The sequence below is a fragment of the Anopheles stephensi genome, chromosome X, assembly GCF_013141755.1.
Source record: "Anopheles stephensi strain Indian chromosome X, UCI_ANSTEP_V1.0, whole genome shotgun sequence".
In the NCBI taxonomy this organism is placed as follows: Eukaryota; Metazoa; Arthropoda; class Insecta; order Diptera; family Culicidae; genus Anopheles; species Anopheles stephensi.
The window spans coordinates 2,624,746-2,649,872 of NC_050201.1; the positions used below are offsets into that span (position 1 = coordinate 2,624,746).

General features: G+C 50.2%; 1 protein-coding gene across 1 annotated transcript in view; it reads right to left on the bottom strand.

The window, feature by feature from the left end:
- The window catches only part of LOC118505899 (serine-rich adhesin for platelets-like), a 36,673-nt gene extending 17,677 nt beyond the window's left edge, over positions 1–18,996 (bottom strand). Inside the window, exons 1-5 of the mRNA XM_036042783.1 lie at positions 18,451–18,996; positions 17,913–18,210; positions 9,351–9,601; positions 2,907–9,292; positions 2,674–2,831 (exon numbers count right to left, since the gene is read on the bottom strand). Of these exons, the coding sequence (XP_035898676.1) occupies positions 2,674–2,831; positions 2,907–9,292; positions 9,351–9,601; positions 17,913–17,978 (6,861 nt within the window). The 5' untranslated portion in view covers positions 17,979–18,210; positions 18,451–18,996. The remainder of the gene's footprint in view (positions 1–2,673; positions 2,832–2,906; positions 9,293–9,350; positions 9,602–17,912; positions 18,211–18,450) is intronic.
- Between the last annotated feature and the right edge of the window lie 6,131 nt (positions 18,997–25,127).

Sequence of the window (25,127 nt, forward strand, 5' to 3'; positions counted from 1 at the left end):
TCCAAACTAATGGAAACACCGATTTTTGTAACAGAGTTCTGACTTTGAAGTTGCACTAATCAGTCACACACACACATCACCAGCAGTAGCAGCTGTATACTCTAACTCACTTTCAATATTCCGGTTGCTAAGAAACTGTACTGCTAACTTCTCTCGACAAGCAGATACACTTTTCTATCTTTACTGTACGCTCGCAAGCAAGTTTAATGGGGCGTAGTGGACCTGCTTGTAGCCCACTGTGAGCCGGTGTTTTGTGTCCGGTTCTTGTTCGGATTCGCGAACCCACGGTGCGAACAGGTGCGTGCGTTTGCTACACGATCAACGATAACGGGACGGGACGATGCTCAACTCCGACTGACGGCGGTCCGTGCGCTTCGGATCGGTCTAGTCTGCGGTTGCGCTACTGCGCCTGCTCGGCCACGCTCAAACGCGTCCGGTGGTCTTGTAGTGCGCACGCGTCCACTGGTCATCAACTCGCTTTCCAACCTGCCAGCTCGCTTTCCACCAGCCGTTCTTAAACTGTACCAGATTTTCTCTCCCCAACCCCAACGCGCTCATCCAACCGGTAGATGATGCGTACCCGGATGGTACGAAACTCACTAAAGGGTGGGCGGCTGAGACGTGATGCCCTTATGCACATATTATTTGCCACGACGTAGTGGCAAAAATGGAAGCGTATCTCGCTGGTTGGAGATGTTATCAGTTTTTCCGACGCGGAAACCGATATTTTGTTGAGGAGCGCATCACTCTCCTAAGCTGATGAAAAAGGTGTAACGTCTGGCAGACGTTGAGAATATCGCAAGGAGGAACCGACCTACTCCCACAGTTAGCAAGACATCAGCACTAACGCGTCGACCTTCGATCGAAATCGCAGCTAATGACGACTCAATGGGATGGGTACGGCTGGACAGCAGCACGCTAGCCACCCGTACGGCGAGTACGCAAACGCAAAGATGCTCGTGAGGTTTAAATAACCATATATGGCTGGCTACTACATAACAGACAGCACTCGCCAAGCAATTACATGTGGGCAGACAGGCATAGTGTTGTGGTGGCGGTACGAGCCAGCAAGCGGGTTCTGCGGGTTCAAGCGTACCAAGCTGTCAACATGATGCCTGTCCAAACTGTGGCCCCAAACCACACGGAGTCTAGACTCTTGCGACTCCGCGGAATGATTGCAGCGCAACTAGACGACGCAGAATCAATACAAATTAGAAAGTTGGATTAATGCGCTGGTCTTCCCGCTGGCTGGCGTTCTGGTCTTACTTTGTACGAGGTATTAAAATAAACATCCATTAAACCCGAAACAGCACAACGGTCGCCCTCCGCGCAAACGGACTCGCCCACAATTCACAGAAACCCGTACGCAATTCGTTAATATCGTTGCGCTATATTTGAATACATCGATTTCGCAGTAAAACCCATCACGGACCTTTACAAAAACACATCCGCAATCTTCCGGGTTTTTTTTTTGCAGAGGGCGGATGGTTGTTTGTAGATCACGCATCAGACATGTGGGAGCGCATTGTTCTTACCAACAAAGTCGGTGTTACTTTGTGTGTTCCGAAACGCAATTTTGCGCCTCACCAACATCTATCCAGACGATGGGAAGGGGAGAAAGTACAGACGCAGCTCGGCAAGGTTCTTGTCATCCGACCAGTGCGCGCGTCAGCGGAAAATATATCTTTGTTCTTGACCTGTCCATGGTGCAAAGCAGGTTCTGGCTTAAATGTGTCAGAGGCGCACCGTTCGGAACAGGGACGCGTGAATATAGATCGATATCGGACGATGCACGCTGTATCCGGGTTTGCAAACCACCCCCCCCCCCAGAAAATCATGTCCTCAAAGTTTGATCGCTCTGGACATCTTCGGCTTTAGTCCATACAAAAACCAATTGCTCTGTGGACGCTCTGTAGCCTCTGCAGGTTTAATGAACTAGTGATCGATGGATGACAGCTGTCACTGGTGTGAAACAACTGGGAAGCATTGCGTTATTCGTCAAGGTCTGTTTGGGCACGTGGGTCCGTAATCTAGAGTGGACCTAAAGGGAGGGATCACTGGTACAATGACAGAATAGTTGGACATGGAACTCAACATCACATCTATTGACTCTTAATTAAGATAGTTTCCATATATTCTCTAGGTACCTCATCTGGGAGGATTATCCCGTAAGTTTTATCTCTACCTTACACCAACCTCCATTCTCTCTCGCATACACACACGCTCGACATTGTGTACATGATAGCTAAATATAGAACACATGTTTCTATTTTCTCAACAACTCCAAACAGTGCAACCAAAGGGTCAAGCATCTCAAATTGGGTTCATGCTGGTGAGGAAAAAAAAACCGACCGAGAAGCACGTGTTGCAACGGGGGTCGTGGACATACGTGGACTTATTAATTGCGATCTCTTGCGTACTAGCTTCAAATCGCTGATCCATCTCTTGATGGAAGTACTCGCAGAGTTTCCCGTCCAATGTGTTTCACATTCACGTACATTAATGTCCGCCGGAAGTTCAAACATTTAGCACCATCCGAGTTGAGTGTTATGGTCATCTTCAGGGTTATTGATTTGCCCCCGCCCCACGAGCAGTAATCGTCCGGAGCACACTTTTCTGGCTATTTATGGGTGTTTAGAATCGCGCTCAATGCTGACGCATGGTCTAACTTACCTTCTTGGCGGCGGACGGCAGTGAAGCCGTTTCGGACAGCATGCTACCGGTCGACGAAACCATCGACTCGACGCCGCTCATCAAAACAGATGCCCCAAGAAATTTGTTCAGCAGCGCTCGCGCTTCCTGATCCTCGGCGGTATCACCTTGCTCGGTTACTGTGTGTGTGTGTGTGTAGGAAAAGCGAAAGTTAGCCAACGGAATGTGCGCACCTCACACCTTACCTTACTTACCATTGTCCGCGTTGCTCATCCGCTGCAGTACATCGCGCACATCCACAACCTTGGAGGTGTCGTTCAGGAAGGAGCGTACCTCGCGCGTGGTCGTTACGCCCGTCTCCTCTTGCTCGAACTCATCCACCGAACCGGACTGCATGGAGCAACGGTCTGTGGCCGGTGTTGAGGCCCGACTCGACTGGCTGTGGCCGGAGGAGCGTAGGATCAGTCCAGCTTTCGGATAGGTGCGGGTCGATTCCTGCGTCAAGGAACCGGACGACTCACGGTGTATGAAACGCTCGGTTAACTCCTTCACCGAACCCTTGCGCACTACCTTGGAACGCATCTCGGAACCGTCCATCACCTCGAGCTCCTCACTGTGCGTTCCCGCAGCATCGATCGTCTCCGTTTTGCGGATCGCCATCATCTTGCCCTTCTGCTTCGAGCCAGGCCCATCATCCGTGAACATCTCCTGCCCATCATCCCCTCGTACAAACTCCGAAAAAGTGCCCGGTTCGTTCGAGTAGTGTGTGGTACTGCGTTTGCCCACCGTCGGACCGCCATTCTCTGCGTACAGCGTTTCGGTGATGATAGTTCCACTGATCTTGGTGTCTTCGGTAGAGGCCGGTGCCGGTGCAGCCTTCTTCTTCAGAGCTCGAATTCCGAACAGTGGCAACCCGTTCTCATCCGTTGGACCGACGCCATAGCTAGAGGTAATGCAGTCAGTCGTTGTCTTCGGGTCGTTCGTTGACTTCACCTGCTGGTAGCTGGAGGAGGACGTGCTCACTACCTTCCTTCCACCGGTGCCAGTAGTAGCGGAAGAGCTGCTAACACTGCTACTTTTAAATGTGCGAGTGTTTTCGGACGCTTTCTTCAAAATGTTGCTTGTGGCCCAGATCGGACGGTCATCCTTCGTTGGAACATGGCGATCCGTTGCTCCAGTCTTTGAGGCCAACCGATCAGTTACCACCGTTGTCGTTTTCGTAGAGGTCGTGACATTCGACGTAGCGTTACGGGCGTTGTCGTGCTCCTGGGTCTGCTGCAGTTGCTGGCGCTGTTTGCTGGTCCGTTCGCTTGCCGTGTCCGGTTCGAAGCTTGCATGACTCTTGCTGCCCGTATCGGTAGCATCCGTTGTAGTGGTAGTCGATTGTTTACGCCCAGTCATCGTTGAGGTACGCGTCGGACTGCTATCCTTGCGCTTACCCGTGCCAGTCTCGCGAGCATTCGTTACAGTAGTGCTGTGTGTGGTGGTGGTGGTAGTTTTGACGGACGTCACATTCCCCTGTTTGCCCGTCTGGCTAACAGTGGCAGGCTGCTGTTCCTTCTGCTTCTTCACCACACGAATCTGTGCCCGAATGCGACGCCGCTGTTCGTAACCCGTCACCGACTCTAGCATTCTTTCAAGCATTTCTAGATCGAAGATCTCTTCAATCACTGGCGAAGACCCAGCGGAGTTGGTCGGTTGTCCGTCTCCGGCACTTGCCTTGCGCTTGGAGCTTGGTGCGGTAGATGGGAGCGTGCTTGTGGTCGTTCGATTGCCTGTATCCAGGCGCTTCAGTTCTACACCGAACTTGGCACTGCCTGTTAGGCTGTTGCGAGCCGTAGTCGTTGTTGTCGTGGTTGATGTTGTCTCATGGTGAGTGGACGCGCCATGATCCAGCGAGTCACGTCTCTGATTCGCGTTAATGTGCTCCAGAGAGGCAACGGTGTGGTTCATGTACGATGGCTTCGATTGATCTCCCGTATGTGCTGGTCGGCTGGCTGACGATGGTGCTGCACTACTGTAGTCTACCTGCTGTTTTAGCGACTGTCTTCTGGTTGTGGTCGATGTCTCCGTACCTTCCTGCGACGTTTGTGTGGTGTATTCTACCTGCATCTTTGAGGACGAAATTCGCTTCTCGAACAAATCCTTCTTCGAGGACACGGTGTCGCGGATGTAGGCCGGTGGACGTACCGCACTGCCACTGTCTCGCCGACCCTGGGTAGGAGCTGGCTTCGTTGCTTCCGGCTCCTGCACACGCTCCACTTTCGTTACGGACTCCTTGCGTTGCGATTCCTGAACAGATTTGCGCTCAGTCACACCGATGTCCGTGAGCTTCACCTCACCCGACTTCTGCTCGGTTTGCTGCGGCTGAGGTTGGCTCTGCTTGTTTCGGCGATCTTCCCAGATCGAGGGTCTGTTCAAGATGTCACGCTGACGTGCGTCCTGCTGCACGGTTTGTCCCTTTTCGAAGATCTCCTTTGCCTTCTTCACAGCTTCGGTGCTGCGCAGCGTGATCGGACTCGTGCACGGTGCTACTGCAGCAGGTGTCTGCTTCTCAAACTGCTTGCTCATCGTTGATGTACGATAACGATTAGCAATGCTGGATCCACTGGATTGCACCAAATCTTCCCCACCGGCGTCCGGCACGATGTGACGTGCAGTGCTGCGCATAGCGTTCTTAACCAACTCCGGTGACTTCTGGGGCACGAACTTGCTGTTGACGGACTCCGACACGCTGGTAGTGTGCTGCTTTGTCTCGGCAATCTGTTCCTCTTCCTCCATCTCTTCCTCGTCCTCCTCCTCCTCTTCTTCTCTCTTTTTCGGATGCTCAGATGGCTGCGAACGTCCTCCAGGACGTCCTACCGAACTGCTGACGGTATCGCTCTCGCGAATATCCGATGTACGTTGCATACGGTTCGCGAATCGATTCACCTTCTCGTTGACACTCAGCAAGCATTCATCACCCTCCGTTACCTTCACCGGGACATCCTCATTCACCGGCACAAACGGTCCCGAGGTGCGAATCTTCTTTACCTCCTCGGCGGTCGAAATGAACTTCGTCACCTTATCCGACACACTAAGCAGACATTCGTCCGACTTCAGATGCTCGTCGATGTCGTCATACTCCGGGCGCACCGAGAACCTGGCTGGCTGCGAGCGTTCCTCAGCCGCAGTGCCGCTAGCCGCGGGTTCCTGCAGACGGCGTGCCTCCTGCGCAAACTTGTTCACCTTTTCCGTGACGCTCAGCAGCGACTCGTCGTCTTCCGTCACGCGGTCCAGGTTGGTGATGCGGGTCGCGTGTTGCGTGGTGGCCTCGTCTACCTCCGTTATTTCACAGCCCACGTACTCGTTGGTTGCCTCCTCGAAGATGGGAATTTTGTTGACCCGTTGGGTGCGACCCTGACGCGACGCGTCATCATCCGGTTCCTGCACGGCGTCCGGATACCGTGGCTTGCCAGTGTCCTCCGTGTCGGGTGAAACGGGTATCGGGATCAGCTTGTTCGGGGTCGGTTCGCGGGATGACTTCGCCAGCTGTATGTCAATTACCACGTTGTCCAGATGATCGGAACCGAGCGTGCTGGAGCAGGTGGTGTTGAGCGTGTTAACACCACTCACCGCTTTCGTGGAAAGATTTATCGTTTTCGTAGCAACATGCTTCACCGGTCGCTCCACCTTACGGCCAGCGTTCGTCGAACGATCGGAGCTGGTCAATTTTGTGGCCACCGTCGATTGATTCGTTGTCTGACGATTGGTTGACGCGTTCGTTGCCCGCAGATGATTATCGCTGGACGAGCGGGCGTAGTTTTTGCCCGTGCGTGTCACAGCAGTCGTTCGGTACACCGGGGCCGAGTCTTTACGATCCGTATGGCGACAGCACGACGTGCCCGTTACGTTCATCTCGATCACACTCTCGACCGTTTCTTCCACCTCACTGTTGTCGGAAATGCCGGTATCTTTGCTGGATTCGGGATCCGTTTCGACTGGCTCGACTGGTCGCTTTGCGGCGATCACCTGCTCGCTGGTACGCTTGGTACTGCTTCGAACCGAGGTTATCTCTTCGCTTGCTCCATGCGCGGACTTCTGCGACTGCGCGGATGGTTTTCGCATCGATTCAATCTTGATCTTGGCCACCGTTATGTGGTTCTGCTTGACTGGAGCAGGCTTCTCCACACCAGCCGCTGGCCGACGTTTATCGGGGCTAGTGGCGGATGCACGTGGCTTGCTCTGGGTAGCCAACTCGACCGCCCGGCGCTTAACGTCAAAGTCGGAGGAGCTTTTGTTGGTGATGACGCGACTATTCGCAGCGGTAGTCGAACGCCTATCGAACTTCGTATCGGACGATTGCTTCGTCAGTATCTTTTCGTGCGTACGGGTCGTCGTCGTCTTGGTGCGCACATTCTCCGACACCTCCATTACGGGCAGGATAGTAATTTCCGCGACAGAGATATTACGCCCATCCTGCTTTTGCTCCACCAAAATCGTGGCCTTATTCTTGGCCGTTGTTTCCTGCGGAGGTTTGGTCGGCGACGCAACACGATCGTTCTTCAACGGGGAGACTTCACGGGACGGCTTACGCACCGGAGAAGTTTCCTTGGTCGGTGATGTTCGCACAGTTGAGGACTCCGTATGGGATGTTTTGCGTGCCGACGAGAAGTCCGTAACGTTCGACGAAGCTCTTGTCGGCGAGAAATCTTTCGTCGGTGAAGTTCGCGTTGGAGATGTGGTCTTCACCGGTGACTTGCGAGTATCCTCCTGGGGCATCAGATTTCTTGCCGGTGACATTTCCTTACCCACAGGGGAAACATCTCGCGAAGGTGTCTTACGAGATGGCGAACTCTCCTTTGCTGGTGACTTCTTGACGGGTGAATCTTCCCGAGGGCCGAACCCTTTGCGCGTTGGAGAGTTCTCCTCTTTCGGTGTCTGCGAACGCTTGCGCGTTGGAGAAGTCTGCGGCGATGATACTTTACGGGTGGCCGATTCCTTGTTCACCAACGACGACTTGCGGCTGGTGGTGTGTTCCTTCTCAACCACGCTATCCTGCTCATCCGTCACACGGCGCACATTGCTCGCATTGCTAACGGTTTTGCTTTCCATCGATTTGATCTCCTGCTCGATCTTCTTGCGCTGTTCACGCAGCTCCGAACGCGACTGCTGCACCGTAACCGTGTTGTCGTAGGTGCTGAAGATGCTCTTGGATTCGGCCTTGCCATCATCATCGCCCGGTCGGTTTGGCATGCCCAAAATCTTGCGGCATCGCTCTTCGTACGTTTCGCTGCGCACCAGCGGTGGTTTCGTGGTGCCGCGTGGCTTAGCGCCATCCACCTCCGGATAGTCCGTTCGTTCGGATTCGGTCACCTGTGACGACTGACAGTGAGATGTCTTCTCGTACTCGACAGCAGTAGCTTGTTTCGTCGGGGAAGTACTGCGTGAGCTAGTGTGAAGAGTAGCTTCCGAGACCTTGCGGGGGCTTGGCGAACGTTGTGTGGGCCCCGATGGTTGCTCCTGGAAGCCGGACACCTTGCGCTCGGATGTGAACGTGGAGCGCATGTAGTCGGGTTTGGTGCTGTCCGGTTGTGCCTTCTCCGGGCTAGTGCTGGTACGGCCCGGCAGTGTTGCGTTCGAGCGCACCGAGCGGATGCTGCCGGTCGGCGAAACGGAGCGCAGCGAGCGGGCAAAGGAATCGTGAGCCGCATCTACCTCCACCATGATGCGTTGCGTGCTGCTGGTCTTTGTCGTGGACGTTGACGACTGGTTGGCCTTCTCCTGCCGAATGAATTCGTTCGTCGCACTGCTCTCGTCCGTGCGGCCCGAACGGCCTACGGACTCTTGCTGTCGTTTAGCAGTGGACGACAGGGTTTCCTGCTCCAGCTTATCGCTCGCAGACGTTGGCTCATGGCCGATCTTTTCGTACGTTCGTGTTGTGACTGTTGTGCCATCGTCCAGTCGCTTCGTTTCGGTGATCATTTTCGTCGTCGTGTTGACCATCGTTTCCTCCCGCTCGATGATCTTGCCCGCGCCCTGTGCCAGACGGAACGCTTCCCGTACTCGCTCCGGATCCTTGGACAGCTCCTTCGATACCTCTCGTTTGCCCGTCTGCTCATCGGTACTGTGCGTGGTGCTCCGGTCGGCGTTCTTCGTAGAGGCGCTATTGCGTACCACGCTGGACGAGGACGAACTCGTAACGGAACGCTTTTGCGAGGAACTGAAGTGATCATCACCAAACTCGAGGTTCGCCGCTGATGAGAGGTCAGTAGCGTCCGCTACCTGTCTAGCCGGACGGTCCGAGTCACCGTTCTGCTGCTGATAGACGACACGCGTCGTACTGACCGAAGTTGTGGTCGAATGTTTCGAACCCGACACACTCCGTCCATTCTCGTCCTCGGTAACGCTGTCCTCCACCAGCACCGTGGTCGACTGGTCACCCTTGCTGTGCACAAAGTTCGACTCGTCACCGTCGTAATGCTCGCTGTGTGACTCCAGATTCTTGCCAGCGAACGCTGTACGCCCACCATCAATCTCCTTGATGCCTTGCGTCGTGGCAGTAGTACGCAGCGTATGCGTCTTCCCATCGTCGCTCACCTCCTCGGACGTTCTGATCTGCCATCCGCTATTATCGGACGGTATCGCCATATTGCCGAATCTACAATCAGCAAAACAGTCAGTCGGTCGCTCACCAGCACTAGTACAGCCTCACTCACCTGGTTGGGCTTTCCGAGTCACGGATCTCCTTCGTTTTGAAGCTCTCGAAGCTTTGGTCGACGAGCGAATCACCATGGCTTCCCGTCACTGTGCTCTTCTTCAGCCCGAACGTTGCGCTCGCATTATCCATCAGGAAGTACGGTGGGCTGCTGTCGTTGCTGGCGTAGAAATCCTTCAGCCGTTGCTCGCGCAACTTGTACATATACGCCCGGATTTCTTTCTTGCGCGAAAAGTCCTCCGCCTGTTGCCACTGGTAAGGTGAGATGGATGTCGGAGAAGAGATCGATTAGTGAAGCAGCTCATTAGCCATTTTGAAGTACAGAAAAAAAAACAAGAAGCGATATCTCAAATCTAAATCAACTAAATACGTCTATCCGTTTTTGGGTTTCTCTCACAGCAGGTGCAGCCATCTGCATATAGATTAGCCATTTATAGCTCATCGTGAGCGACAAAGCCAAATAAGTACACTGCGGTGCATTTCGATCACGGCCAACGCGCAACAGTGTGGTCACAATTTCGGGGTTGGCAGTCTCCAGCAGCATGATCACCTTCACCAGAACGTCAGGGTGTAACATCATTACGCCCATACGCGCCCGCAAACAGCTTGTACAGGCTTCCCAAGCCAAAGAAGCAACAAAAAAAAAAACAAGACCGAAAAGGATATTCCACTTATCGAAATCAACGACCGAATGCGATGAGCTCGGGTTTCTCTTAACTCCAAATTGGGGGCCCGGAATTTATTACCTCATTTTCTCCATCCAATATTGTCACTCGCGACAGCGGTTGGTGGCGCACACGGCGAGAGAGAGAGAAAAAAAATCAGCAAAGTATTTGAACGCCTTATTAGGAGTGTTGATCAGCTTTCGCAATAGCAGCTACACTCGTCGGGCAGTGTCTATCGACAAGAAGCGGGGTACAGTAATTTGTTACCGCAGATGACTCGAACTCCATCATGCAGTGGCAAATGGTTTTAATTAGGCGTGTGTTCCCGTGTGCAAGACTTCTGGACAGATGTGTCTGATGCTCAACTTGCAGACGGTGGTGTAAATGTTACTCACAGAGGAACTCCAACCTCTCCGAGAAGAACTCACCTCACGTGTCACAGAAAGATCCAGCAGTGTTCCAGCGTGATTCGCAAAAACCCCGGACAATGATATCATCTACCGTCTACGAGATCCCGGTCACAGCACAACCTTCCAGCTGAAACCACCCCGTTGTCTGTCGTAGGCGTAACGCTTTTGCAACAAAACAGCGAAAAAAAAACATATACCTCAATCCGTGTGGGTCAATCCGTTCGCCTTCGTTTCTGTACCGAAAAAGGTACAGGCCCGAAAAAGGTGCACGGGACTTACCATTATCCTAATATGGCACACACTCTATCTGTGTGTTATTGTAGCGAATAAATTTTGAAATAATCGTACCACCCCTGTGTGTGTCTGTCGCTAGCCGGTTTTGGTCAAATTCATCAACGATCCATTTTGATAGATACCAGGCGCACCAAGTGACAACTTTATTGTGTGCAAAGTGTGGCATCAAATGGGCTGTCTAAGGGACGGGAAGCTGTCCGTCTATCAGTGAGTCATCTAGCCACGGGGCAGTAAGGTTTGAGCATCGTGGACATTGAAGAATTCTACCCGTGTAACTGGGTTTGCTCCATTGCCACGGCAGTACCCTGCCCGTGTAGGCGTTAGACTTACAACTATTCCTCCGCTCAGTTGGCCGTGACCAAACAAGCAAGCTGCTACAACTAATAAATTAGTGCGAGACCTCGCTGGTCCTCTGCTACTGCATCCTAGGTTGCAGCTAACTTTAAGGCCAAGATAAACAACATCTTATCGCCACCGACACACACTCTCTCTCTAGACACTGTTGCGTTAAGCGGTTCTCCGGTTCGAGCTACAAGAAACTGTACCGGTTCGCTACCATTACCGCCAAACTTTCCTTTACCACGTAGAACCACGTAAAATCAAGCGGTTTTACTTTCCAGATGGATAGGCCACCGTCTGCGAAACGGGCACCGTGTGGGCAGTATACCGGGGAGGGGCGTCAGATCGTAATACCTGGCTCACTGGCCAATCTGTAGGTACGCTTACTGGAGCGTACCCGTGCGCGTTCTCGGTGCGAGATTATGTTTACGGCATTTCGCGCCGTACATTACGGTATCTGCGGAGAGATCCGGAGACCATCAGCAAGAGAAGAAAAAGAGAGAGAAAACAAAAACATCATCGCGCGTAATCGCGCTTCCAGGTTCCGTCTGGCTGAAGGTGCAATAAATTGAACATTCCACCCTCTGCAGACATCTCAAATTCCAACTCATTTCCGCCCCCCAACTACGGCCCATCGCTCGACACATCCGATACTTAATAACGGAAGGGGCTGATACGGGATGCGCTGAATCGGACATAATTGTTTGAATCAAGTTGCATTCCAAAGGTTCTAGCGAGGGGTTGTCTGTTCCAAACATCTGGCGGCTTATCACACCCTCGCAGGAAGGCCTCCGTAATGGTATACTTCAACGGAAACTACTTCCAGGAAGTCCTCAACGGGCAATCTAACATTCAAAACCTGCATCAAGAGCAGATCCAATTCACCCCTGTTAAGATTAGATTTTAAGGGAAGTTGTAGACAGACTCCAGAGTTGTGAAGAGGAGTTCGTCTAATATCTCAGACAAAAAATTGGACGTGTTGTACATGACAAAAAAGCATTCTCTCTTTACCAAACACAAGTACGCTCATGCTCCTCCAGAAGTTCTAGGTTTTCTGGACATTCAATTCCTCCATTTGCCTTGTTCCACAGCTTCAAGAATTGCAAATATAGTAACAGTAGCAACCACAAAAAGATCTTAAATTCCTCTCCCCTCACCACTCGACGCGACTCTAATTTCATCCGCCCTATCCAACCATCTCGCCATCTTCACATATTAATGCCACCAGGGAGGTTCACTTGTATCACGAGATTGCCTTCCATTTGTAAACAATGCGTACTTATAGCGAGCTGATAATTATGTGACGGTAGGGTTTAGTGTTTCCGAGTGCCTTCCGTTTCTTCGCTAGTTGGACATTCCGCTGGAGCGTTCTGCTACCAGAGACGCAGTAAAAAAAGGCGGATTAATATTCCATTCCAAGAGACTACCAGAACAGTGGGACGAGACCTCCGGAAGCGTTTTGAACCAGATCAGATTTTCGTGAAGAGCCGCCTCCAAAAACCGTATCCACACTGAGGGTCCCCACAAACTTATATCTTCCCTTATGAACTTCTCCCTAGTTCTTGCTTTTCGTACAGCACTTCAAAACCCCGTACCGTTAAAGCAATGTATCACATGCAAGAAGGAACGGAAGGAAAAATAACAAAAACCGGTCGCCGAAACTGAACCTCCGAACTCTGGAGCAGTCCGAAGAAAACTTACCACCCCCCCCGGGGTGCTTCCAACGCGTCCGCCGACACTCACCTGCACACAGCAGAACTCACTTCACTTTTTGTTTGCGACTACTCGAAGCCTTGCGCAGCTTTTTGCGGTGCCGGTTCGCTCTGTTGATGGATTTTTGCTATAAATATTCACCCAAAGCGCCTTGTATGCGCCCTATTTAGCCCTATGGTCAGTCAGCGAGTGTATGCACCTGGTGCGTTGGATCGGTGGATTGTTCCTGGATTTGATTGAATGTTGATGATGCTGATCGGCAACAGAGCAGGGTTCAGCTATACTCCTTATAACACTCTAGTTCGTTCGCAAATCAGCACCCGGATAAACTTCAACCATTTGCTCTTGGTTCCAGCACTCGTTGGGGAACTTCGGATCTTCACGCACCCCGTCACCGTTTCACAATTTTCTTCTTTTATTATCCCAATCGCTCACTCGCTTGCACTCTTCTGTCACACTTGATTCACATTAACGCCACAGCGGTAAGAACTTCTGCCCTAATTTCACCCGGGGAAGTTTAGCAAAGTTTGTGCGCACTGTTGATCTAACTTCACACGGCCTTAGCACCGGCACAGAACCACAAAACACCTCACCAATGCAATCGTCGCGTTTGCACTGGCCCCTGGCACAGAACTGATCCTATTCAACCGGAGGTTCAGCGTTCGTTGCGTCTTCGGGCGAACTAAAGTTCTTGCACCGAGTCGCTGTGCCTTTTTCCCCCATTTCGGGACCCCGTACGGATGAGCATATGGGTGGCGCTGCTCGGTTGCTCATGCACACACACGCACACCAGCGTAAGTGGATGCAGGACCGATCTATCTCACGCGCGAGGAACTCACAGCCCGCGTGTGGGTGTACGGAGACCCCTATACGGAAAGGTGATGTGGTTTGTGCGCTGTGGCTGCTTCTCGAACTCCGCCCGTGCGTCCCCGCTCAGGCTGCACACTGAGTTACCGGCTCCCGGAGGGGGAGATACTCGATCACTCGAGATTCTATACCCTCAAGCGTCCTCCCCACAGATGATGGTGATCGGACAATACCGAGTGAGTTCCCGGACCGGTAGAAGCCTCGGCACTCACTTCGACAGACCACTCAGACCCACAGTGCCCCGGGTGGCGAACGTTGGCTCGTAATTAATATACAGGCAACGGAGCAGTTGGATGGAACAACAACAAAAAAGTGAACAGCAAATTGTCTCAGCGCGAACGCCTCCACTGTATGACAGACATCATACCGTCATCGCCCAGTGGGCTCCCACACGAACCGCTCTCTGATCATCTGACCATAAACGTCGGACCAAACGGTTTGATTGGTTTGTCTTGTCATTTTTGGACTAGATCCCCGCTCACCCTGATCCAGCCACTTGTTGCTCCCCCTGTCCCCTTTTACGAGCTTTCTCTACCCCGACGTTGTTTATCTGAGGTCTTAGCAAGTGTCTACAAATTTGACACTGGACTCTAAGTCCCGAACTCTCCAATATCCCCTTCAAGCATTATCCGGAATGCACTCATTCGTCCAGACTCCAATATATAAGCCACAGCCACATGCGCTAGCAGTGTGGCTTATCGATGCTACCAGCTTTTCATAGGCAGAGCATAATCCAACACCGACCCACCGAGATTGGGGTGGGGGAAAATGGGAAAGAATTTCTTGCTTATGCTTTCTGGTTCCGTTTTATCGGCGATCCTCGCTTTTTCCATGTTTTCTCTATCGCCGGCTGCTGCTCCGGAGCGATGCTATACGATGCGCTCCGATTCCTCTTTCTTGTGTGTGTGTGTGTTGTCTGTGTGCAACATACCACACTCTTCACATACATTGGAATTCTTCGGAAAACATCACCATAGAGCACCTTCGAGCTCAGTTTTTTCCCCCCCGAACGAGATACCAGACAGTTGGTTAGCTTATGTTTTAATAGGGACTTTGAGTCATTAGACTGCATTGCGATAGGACCCGACCGACTAAAACCAGACCGGGAAGCAAAAAGAGGGTTTTAGAGACAGCGGGACAATAATCCTTGCGTGGTTGAAGCATGATTCATGCTTGGTGTGATTAATGTGCCGAGAGGTGTAGGGGGGGAGTTTTACCTCATTCCAGAAACTTTCCTTCACACGCAGATGCACGTTGACATACGGCAAGCAAGAAGCAAGCAGCAAACTTTCGATCGCACCTCAAAACTGTTTAGAACTTTCACGTAGAGCCTCGGGAGTTGGAGGGTGTAGCTTTCCGGTACTCTTTCAAGCGAGAGTTGTAGTTGCGTGGGGTGCATCGCTCTACATGACGGAGCTAGGTCGGTTCGGGCGGCCTTCTCAACTACATCGCTCCATACATCTCCCGCAGCGTATGACGCCAGATAGTTGAAAATAAATCGCACTACATCCGCAGGCGCTGCTACACTGATACCATTTCCTATAGCCTCACACAGACATATGTTTGGGTTTAAGAATCTGTATTAAGAAAATGTTGAGGGATATTCTGAATCATTCTCAGAATCTTAGCCTGAGAAGCTTCTTTTCACCATCAGATCACTTTCAATCAGGCATAAGGTCCATGAGCCAACTACTGAGATCTTTAAAATGAGGTCTCCAGAAGTCATTTTGACGATCTCCTAAGCCAAGCCGTCCATATAATGACTTACCATTATAATTTCGCACCAAATATCTGGATAGTCAGTCCTAGCTATAGTGGGCCCTATAAGCTCTACTATCAAAGACCCCAAGTTTGGTCTACTTCATCGACGGGGCCCATATTCTGGATGAAAAGGCGAGTTACCCAAGTCCAAATCGTCGAATGTTGGGACAAGACTAACCCAAACGAGGATCATCAAGTCGTTCAGCGTCCTCCAGCAAGTCACGATTTGGTGAGCAATCACTGATGACTCTCCTGATCGCTGAAATATTGCCTGGACCTTGTCACCAATATTTTTTGAGTTATCCCTGCTAGACCTGCAGGACCTTAACAATAAGTCTCAAACTACTCAAACTACTCTAGCTTTAATATCCAACATTGCACATGCCTTCAACGAGATTCAGCTTGGCTTATCCACCAGAGTACAGGAAAATTGAAGCTGTCATTTTCCAATTGGTCTTTATTTATCAAAAGTAACATTTTAGAACAGTTTCGATAGCTTCCCGAATTATAATAAAAATTAGTACGTAAGAGTGTAAATTTTGGGCGTAGCTATAGGAACTGGTATCTAGTGTACAGGCAGCAGACAGTATCCGACCGCCAGCTGCCGGTTGACGGAAGGTACAATCTGGCCCGAGGACCGTCTCTGACCCCAAGGATGAAGTCACACGTCTGGCGGTATTATTATTATGTACCGCAGCGACAAGTAAATACAGGTGAGAGCGGGCTGCCGCTGTTGCTGCTGCTGGCGGTGGGCGTTCAAGAAAGATACAGCGTGTGTGTGAACCACTTTGTCGCTCACAATGACATCAATTATTAAACCGAACATAGGAAAAATGGGTGGCTAGTCATAAATTACCGTGCTAGCTGAATGTATTACTAGACCGTACATCCGCGACCGACTGACAAAAGCACAAAAGACATCAACAGTTGCGCAAACGAGAAACCTCCTCCAGGGGGATATTTTTTTTTTTCGGCTTGTGTTTGACTATCGGCAGAGATCATTTCTCGAAGAAATTGCAAAAAAGGGGCATGAAACACATTCCCAAAACGAGACACTCATCACCTCACTCTTGTATCGAGTGGGATGATAATAAAATCATTCCAAATGAGTCGCATTTTTTTTTTTTTTTGGAGCAGATCGTGACCGAAGCTCAACACGGGATGCTTTAAATCCATCTCCATGCCTCACTCGACGGACCAAAACAAATGCTTCACATCACAATTTACTTCATATATGGTGCGGTGTAGTAAGGCTAGCGTGGATCAATATCGTCCAATACACTCAATGTTCAATGTCAAACGCAAAGTACCATTTCAGACGTTATCGTTTAGTTCGCATGAAAAACACAGTATCCACACGATCATCCATGAATCTGTAATGAGCTGTGACTGGAGGTTTTTTTTTCCTTTTCGCCAAACCCCATCACATACTGCTCTCAATTGCAAAGTTGCAACCTTCGGGTTTCACCCCCTTTTTTCGCTCTCCCGCTCTCTCTCTCTCTCACTCTCTTACTCGGATCCTTCTCGTCTGCCCAATCTCCGAACCCTGCGCATCAGCATCGCATTGCCACCGGATCCTTTTGTATGTCGCATTAATTTGCTGGAAGGTTAACTTCATTTCCGTAAAAGGAAATGCTACTTCCGAGCTTCCTTCGGGGCTCACGGTCGTCTTCTTGCCGTTTGCGCGTTCGTGTTCCGCTCTCGGGAAGACCACTCGAAGGTGCGAACGGAACGGAGCTGTAGCTATATTGTCCATATGACATTTTGTGACTTGATTGGTTGCTTTCCGTGTTGCAAAATCTTCCAACAAGTCGGAACTGATTTACGCGAAATTTTAAAAATATTCCCTTACGATATGGTAGAGTGAGGTAAAATCCTAAACTTACTCACGACGGACGTTACAGTTCCCATGCCATACGGGTCCGCATGCTAATCGGGTGCGCAAGACTACCACACCGACAGTGATGTGAAGTCTGGCCGAAGGTTTCTGTTTTTGCGGCGAACCTTTTGCCTACGAAAGGCAGCAAGGCGAGTGAGCAAGTGAGCTGTTCGACACAGCATAATTTCTACCCCGACGGTACGACCTCGGCGTCTGCCTTATTTGGGCGTTGTTTTTTTATATATTTATCTCACGAATTGCTATTGAATAGAATGACGCACCAGAGAGCGTGAGAGGGAGAGAGAGAGAGAGAGGGGGGGACAAGAGGGGGTCTTGTTGTGTCTCCTCTACTTATTGCCAATATTGTCAAGGTTTGCTGGGGTGATAGTGTACGAAGCAAGTGCAAGTCTTGCTAGACCTGAGAGTTGGAAGTCTCACTAGAAATGGGGAGTTTTACCTCTACGATGTAATATTTTCTTCAGAAGAATAAAACCCTACAACCTCAAGAGGACTTGACCTACCGCATCACTAGAGCCGACTAGACTTTTTCCCCTAGGTCAGTCCTCGTCCAGATATTCATCACAAACTACATCTACACTCTAATCAATCGAAATGCAAACAGTTCCAACACTTACCATCTTGCGCAGCAGGTCCTCATCGGTGATCGTCGACAGATCAGCGCAGACGAACTGTGCCTCCATCGTGCGTCAGTTACCTATCACTGTGCCGCTGTCAATATTCTAACCCAACGCGCGCTGCAGTGTTAAGCTGTCAGGTGTTGCCGGCAAAATTAATCGCGTTTACGCGAACTCCGCCTCCCTTTCAACAGGCGCGCCACCAGTAGGCGATAAATGCTGTTGATTGTTGATTGGGGTTGTCGATTGATCGTCGCCGTCGTCTCGTAGTCGTTGCTTTACTTCTAAATCAGACACCCTGCGAAAGAGGCGAAGCCAGAACCGGGGAGCATGAATAAATTAGCTTGCACATCGGAGATCTGTCTACAGCTGGGCTACATTTTTATTGGTGAGATAAGCGCTTCGCATGACTTAATCCTACCAGGATTCTAAGATTATCAAAGTAACTGACGTATCTCAACAATAATATCTCTTCTGATCAATCACTGGAGAGGAATCAATTATAAAGTATCATAAATTCTCTTACCGATATAATTACCTTAATGCTCCCAAGTCTTATCTAAGTAGTGTGGAGTATCAGTTGAAATGTATACACAGGTATAAAACAGGATATTAACAATAGTTCACAAATTGTTTGCTTGCCTAACAAAAACACCACTATTTTTTATATATAAATAGCTAAAAAAATACTTCTGAAGTTCCGGAGGATCACTGTGAACTTTAAAATTGCTTCACAAACAAAAACACATATAACACTCAACACATTCGCATCACAGAGTTCAATAAATAAATCCTCTCACTCACTCAAGCAACTCAAACTTAACACAAAACTGGACAAAATCTTCACTTCACTTTCACTAAGGTAGCCGGGGTTGGAACCCCCTTTTTTCTAGCACTTTGACACAAAACTACCAGCGAACCGTTATTGTACATTTAAATTCTAGCTCGCTTCGATCGGCTCGTGGCTCTTCGCACGCTCTCTTCAGATGCATCCGACGCAAACGAAAGCGAAAGTGGTTTGCTGTTGCTGCTGCTGCTGCTGCGCTTGGCTCATCGTCCGTCGGATAAGGCTGCAAATGAAATACTGACCGGGTATGGTCGGTGCGATCGACGGACTAGAGCCCAAAAGGTTGGAGCCTTCGAGCGCGCGCGCACCGGACTTGGCAGCCGGGCTCGATCGAGCGAACCGCGGTCGACCTCGCCGGTTCGGGGCCGGTCGTTCTGCTGCCCAAAAACGACGCCACAAAGCAACGGTCAACGGTGGTGTACGGGGAGGAGAGCAACGGCAAAGCGGTGCCCGGCGCCCTGTGCTGCCGATAAGCGGCAAACGGGAAAGAAAGAGTACGCGCTTGGGACGCGAGCGCCACCAGGGTGGGGATGATGCGAGAAGAGGATCGCCGAGTAGCGCTGGATGGCTGGAAGGGTTCAAGGGTAGGGGGGTATGGAACTGTTGAGGGTTAAAATGACCTGTCCGGACATGGACGCCAGCCAAGCGGAGTCTCCTTTCGAAGGAATGCATCTGTTTGATGCAATATCTGGAAGAACGAGATCTGGGACACGTCGAATATTCTGGAGAGTTTCCTGAACTCTAGATCCTTCATCGGTTCTCTCTTTTGGAAACTAGTAAACTAATAGCTAGGGGAACTTCAACATAGGAAAGCATTTCTTGAGGCTTGCAGATACTATATCAAAGAAATCTCTTCTCCTTCCCAAGGTCGTCACATGCGTCTAGGATGCGGTGTGCAAAACAGCATGCGCAGAAAAGAGAACCAAACCACCCATTTGGAAGCTGTTGTCCTTTACGGGCGCTTCCAAGACTCGATCCCCATTTTGTCCGCTAGCTCTCAACGACATCTCCCTCCGCTGTTGGAGAGACTTCCTTAATGGGAAGCAAAAACAAAAACCCAAACAAGAAAAAAAAGGCCACCAATTCAAAAGCAACGCCAAACTGGGAAGTACCTTCCGACCGTTCACGAACGCCGTTCCACAGCACGGCCGTGTTAATTTCGCGTAAACGGACGGACGGAATAATCGGTGCGCGAGAGAGGAGAAAAAGAACAGACACATTGTCGATACTGTTCCCCGCCGGCGACCCTGCAGCAGTGCTGCACGCTGACGGACCTGACCCGGGCGCCATCGCAGCCTCACTCAGGGGCGGTGTGAAGACGCTTGGTGCTGGTGGCATTTTATCGTGAACAGAAGGTTTTGCTGTCGGCCACCACGGCACGTCGCGTAATATAGACATACCGAGTACCGAGCATCACCGCGGAGGTGGTGGGGGAGGGGGGCGCGCGGGCGTGTGAAAGCGAGAGCAACACACAGCCGCGCTAAGTGCAGCGTACAGCAGCTCGACGCCGATTTCCAGACCGATTACGATTCAGGCAAACCGCTTCCCTTTTAAGGCATTCGTACCATACATGGGTAAAGGAGGTTTTGTGCGCTCAATGCGACGAACCGCCGTTCCCCACGCCTCACCCCACGTCTGCTGATTTGCCTTTCGGCTGCAGGAATCCGAAATCGGAGGGTCCGACCGACCAGCAGGCCCTCTCCGGCCGGATATTCGGAGGTCACCAGCAAGTGTCCAGTCGTGCCAGCAAACGGGGTGCTCTACTTTCAAAGTCCTTTTCCGCATCAAAACAGGCGACCAATATCTGCATCTTCAACAAGATCGCTACAGCGCGTGATGATGTGCAAATCATTAACAGATGTTGCTCAAGTCGGTCAACCAGAGCCAAAGATGCCGGAAAGATAGCTAGGGGAAATGACCGTACGAGGACTACTGCATTACGGATCGGTGATGACCTTCTACGCTGTGGAGGGCTCCAGAGATCCCTCCATTATTATCCAGAGAAATATCCAGAGAAATATCCGTAATTAAGAAATGGAACCTCAACAATCTACGCACAAATGTCGTCTCCGATCAGCAGCTTCTGCTACTTGGCCGATCAACCCCACCGCACACTTGCTCCATACCACGGTACCAGCTTTGTCGTGTCTGTGCTAAGATGTCAAGGCAAACGTATCGGGCTGGAAGCGGCAGCAGCACCAGCAGCGCCTTGACGGGTCAGGCAATATGGATTATATCCATTTTTGGCAAAGCGTCAATGGTGGCTCGCCACCATTTCAATGCACGCTGCCAGCACCGACCACACGGACATCGGATCTGGTCGCAGTGCTTGCCCGATGCACCCTGCTTACTTTAGAGCACGCATTCGTGTCAACGCCGTGCTGCTTATCATTGCGTTCAATATTTGATTGTCTTTTGGACAACTGTTTGCACAACCCTCTCGATTTGCTGCTCGTGTGTCGTGATATCGCGGATATTAAAATCTTGATCTTTTGCCGGGAACCTTGAACTGTGGCGTGTCTGTGCCTGGCGGATGTTCAAGGTAAACAGGAACGGACGGTGCTCATGCTTTCCCTGCCGAAGGACTGAACATCGATTGGCGTCCATTTCCTATGGCCGCCACACGATGATCGCCGACGATCCTCAACCGTGGCGGCATAAAGTAACCTTGCAATTGTCTAGAAACTTGTTCCACGGTGCAGCGAGCGTTTAAGCCCCGCATCAATTGTACTGCCTCGGTAACCGGGGTGGGCAAGCGAAATACACTTTTACCGTGGCTGATGCTGGGCCCAATGGCACGTGCTTAGGGCGCACGTGTAAGCTGTTTCTACAAATGACGGGGGACCGTAGGACGGGTCCTCTGCCGGGAAATAAATGCTCGATGCTAATAAACATAAACCATGTTTCTAAGGGCCCTTACAAGAGCTATGACAAAACATCTGTTGTTATCGAATCGATTGCTAAATTAGTGTCGCAATCAATCACACTCAAATATACATTTAAAAAGCGATAAAATTAAATAAGCTACAGTTACATCACACATTCAAAAGAGTGATATACACACATCGTTCAGGCAAATGCAAATCGTGCTGTAAAAATAAACCGCAAATGAGCACGGAACACGTTGCAGTTACAGACACAGTTTACGGTGTGAAGGCGATGGCGTTGTTACTTCCTGACCGTGAGCTGACGGACGGCAGATCGGTTTATGCCGACAGATGGTAGGTTAGAAAACAACAAACATTGTTGCAGTCAATTGTGGACATTGTGTACGGTGAATGGTTCACTGAGGTATCGTTGTCCGGGGTCGATAGCTAATGCTCCTTTCAAATTTATTGCTCAATTTCTGCTCGAAACGAAGTACAATCTTCATTTATGTAGTCGTTTAGTGAGCACAATAATAGACAAAATTGTATTGAATCGATCAACATCAGTTGAAGTCTCAAGGAAGGAAGACTCATATCTATTAGTATTTCTGCAGTCATTTAGTGAGCACAACCAAGAAAGGTTTAGGACCAATAAAAATAATATAGGACCTATATCAGTTGAAGTCTCAAAATCAATCTTCAGATATTGAATAATATTTCTATAGTCATCTAGTGAGCACCATTAAGAGCAGTTTAAGACCAATTCAAATAGTATAGGACCTACATCAGTTGAAGTCTCTCAAAGTCCTAATATGTCTGCAGGTTAAGCTTCAGATATTCAAAGTCATCTGGAGAGCACATTCATTAAAGTCCAATAAAAATAGTGTAGGACCTACATCTATTGAAGTCTCAAAGTCCTCGTAGTTCTGAAAGTTAATCTTCAGAAATTGAATGTTTTGTCTATATTCACCTGGTGAGCACATTCAACAAACCTTTAGGACCCACATCAATCGAAGTCACAAAAGTCCTAGTAAGTCCGCCAGTCAAAATGACTATATATTGATACAAATTTGTATTGCCCTTACGCTGGAAACAAGTTACGTTACGATCGCGATCGCATACGCGCCACATGTCTCATATTGCGCAAAAAGAAGGGATTTCGCTCATCAGCAATGGAGGATCGCGGTGTGGTACGTGAGGTCGGTTCACTACCATTTAAAGGGTCCTATCCTTGTTTGGACCGATTGCCATCGGTACAGCGGATTGGCCCTCCCAGCGCCCAAGTACGCATGTCTTCGGTTGCGACTGGAGATAAAAAAAAAACTGAATCACCTTGCTGCGACATCGACATCTGGTGCCACCAGCAGCTCCAGGCAGGATGGTGAGTCGACGGCGTTGACAGTTGTTGGTGTCAAACCCGCCTGCACTCAGTGCACCAACCGATGCGGTGATGAATAATGCATTTGTCAAAATACCGCACACCAACACCAACGCTACTAACTTCGGGCGCAGAGTTCGGAAAAGGTAAATTATTATTGAAGAATAATTATCTCTTTTTTTTTGCTGTTCCGTTTGCTTCTTTGTACTCTGTACAGGTAGGTAGCGGAAAGGGGGGGGGGGGGGGGGGGGGAAGGCCCGCACGCAACCACTCCGGATTAGGTTCCAGATATGGGAAACGGTTGACGTTCATTTGCAACAAACGTCCATGGGATTTGTGGATTCGGAACTGTATTAGTGGTCGAGTTCTGGGTTAATCACAGGCTTGTGTTAGGCTTCGTTAAGACGTATTGCTTATCTGCAGAATAGCTTATCTAACCAATATCTCTACTTCCTTCAGGGTAGAAAGTACTTTGGATTTAACGTCAAGGTAACAGAGCGGTCCGGTAGCAGGTGCGTTAGCATGGCCGATCTCCACACGATAGGACCGAGGATCGAATCCCTCTCGGGGGGGATTAAGAATTCCTTATCTGTACAATATCTCCACTACCTTGAGGGATATAATGTACTTCGGATTTTTAACTTCCAGGTGTGTCACTCTCAGAATTTTCACAGTGCTGTCCCAGAACAAGCCGAAAACTCTTATTAAACATTTGGCGATGTCTCCAGCTGAGTGGGTCGTACGAGAGATAACCACACAAAAACATCCCACAGCATTGAACAATTATTATGGCTTCCTCCCGCATCCATTGTTCATTGAGGACACAAACTCCTCTTAAACGGCTTGCAAATGGCGGTTACGCATCTCTCCGCTATGGTAGCGCGATCTTCCAAGATTCCCTAGACCACATAGCTCCACATCGCGCCGGACGTGCGCTAGATCTGCTGAATGGGTTTATGTGTGTGTGTTCTGTTCGCATACGAGAACGTGGCGCGTACTGCTTCCAATTGTGTGTCCGTACCCAGTAGAGTAACTTGCGCCCAGTAGTAACTTAATCCCTAGACTCTTTTTCTAGCTCGCATCCGGCGGGTATGGTGAGACATCAGTAACCGTCGTCTAGGTTCGTCCCCTATCGTTTCCTTCTCCCAACGGCACCGCTCCCATATCATGTCAAGGTGATGGATACGAATGAAAAACGCATGGTTTTGAAGTTGCACGCGCCCCTTGCTGCCCGGAACCCTTGAACAGCCACGGCAAGTTGTACCCAAGAGCCCCAACCACAACAGTTCTTTGCGCGATCGCGCTGGTATCAACTTACCGCGGAACAATGTATCAGATTAACCGTACGGTGTTTGCTGCGCGACCGGAGCAACGTTTGTTTTGCCCACAAACCTACTGCTCCCTTCGACGTCGGCAAGAAATCTGAACCTTTCCGGGGGGATGTTGGATCTTGAGACTGTTTGCCAAACTCCGATTCTCGCTTGCTGCTTGGTGGACGAAATACGACCAAGTTGTTGGAGCTCTTTGATTGTTGCAGAGTTATATCGAGAAGCGTTTTAAAATCTTCTTCCTGAGCACTGTTGATTTGAGTCATGAGTCCTGAAAACACCAAGGTTTTGCACAAGAACTGTCGAAGAAGATAAGCTTCAACGCTACGCGTTAGAAGGCCCGAAGCGCATCTGAAGCTACTGTAGAAGTTATGGGAGTTATTGCTACTTCCTGCACTGCTCCTGACATATCTGCGCACTCGGTCTAGAAATTATTACGAGGCACACTTGTAACACTGCACTTAGGGTTAGGGTAATGATTCTGCCATTACCTATCACTCGATTGCACCTCCGATCACATTTTAATCACATCCACTTGACACCAGACACCAGAAGCGACACCCTACAGCAACTTGGCAAAAACTTTTCCCGCAAAAACTCTAACCAGAAGTCGCGATCCTCCCACCGAAATGTGGGGAGGAGGGAGGTTGGGGGGGGGGGGATCGGTTAACTAAAAGCTGGTTTTTCTTTTCTTCTTATTGTGTGTTTAGCAAACGACTGCCGTTGCCTACTGATAGAGGGTGGAATACCTCCGGACCTGCGGAGCTCAAACAAACGACCGCCGGGGACGTCGTC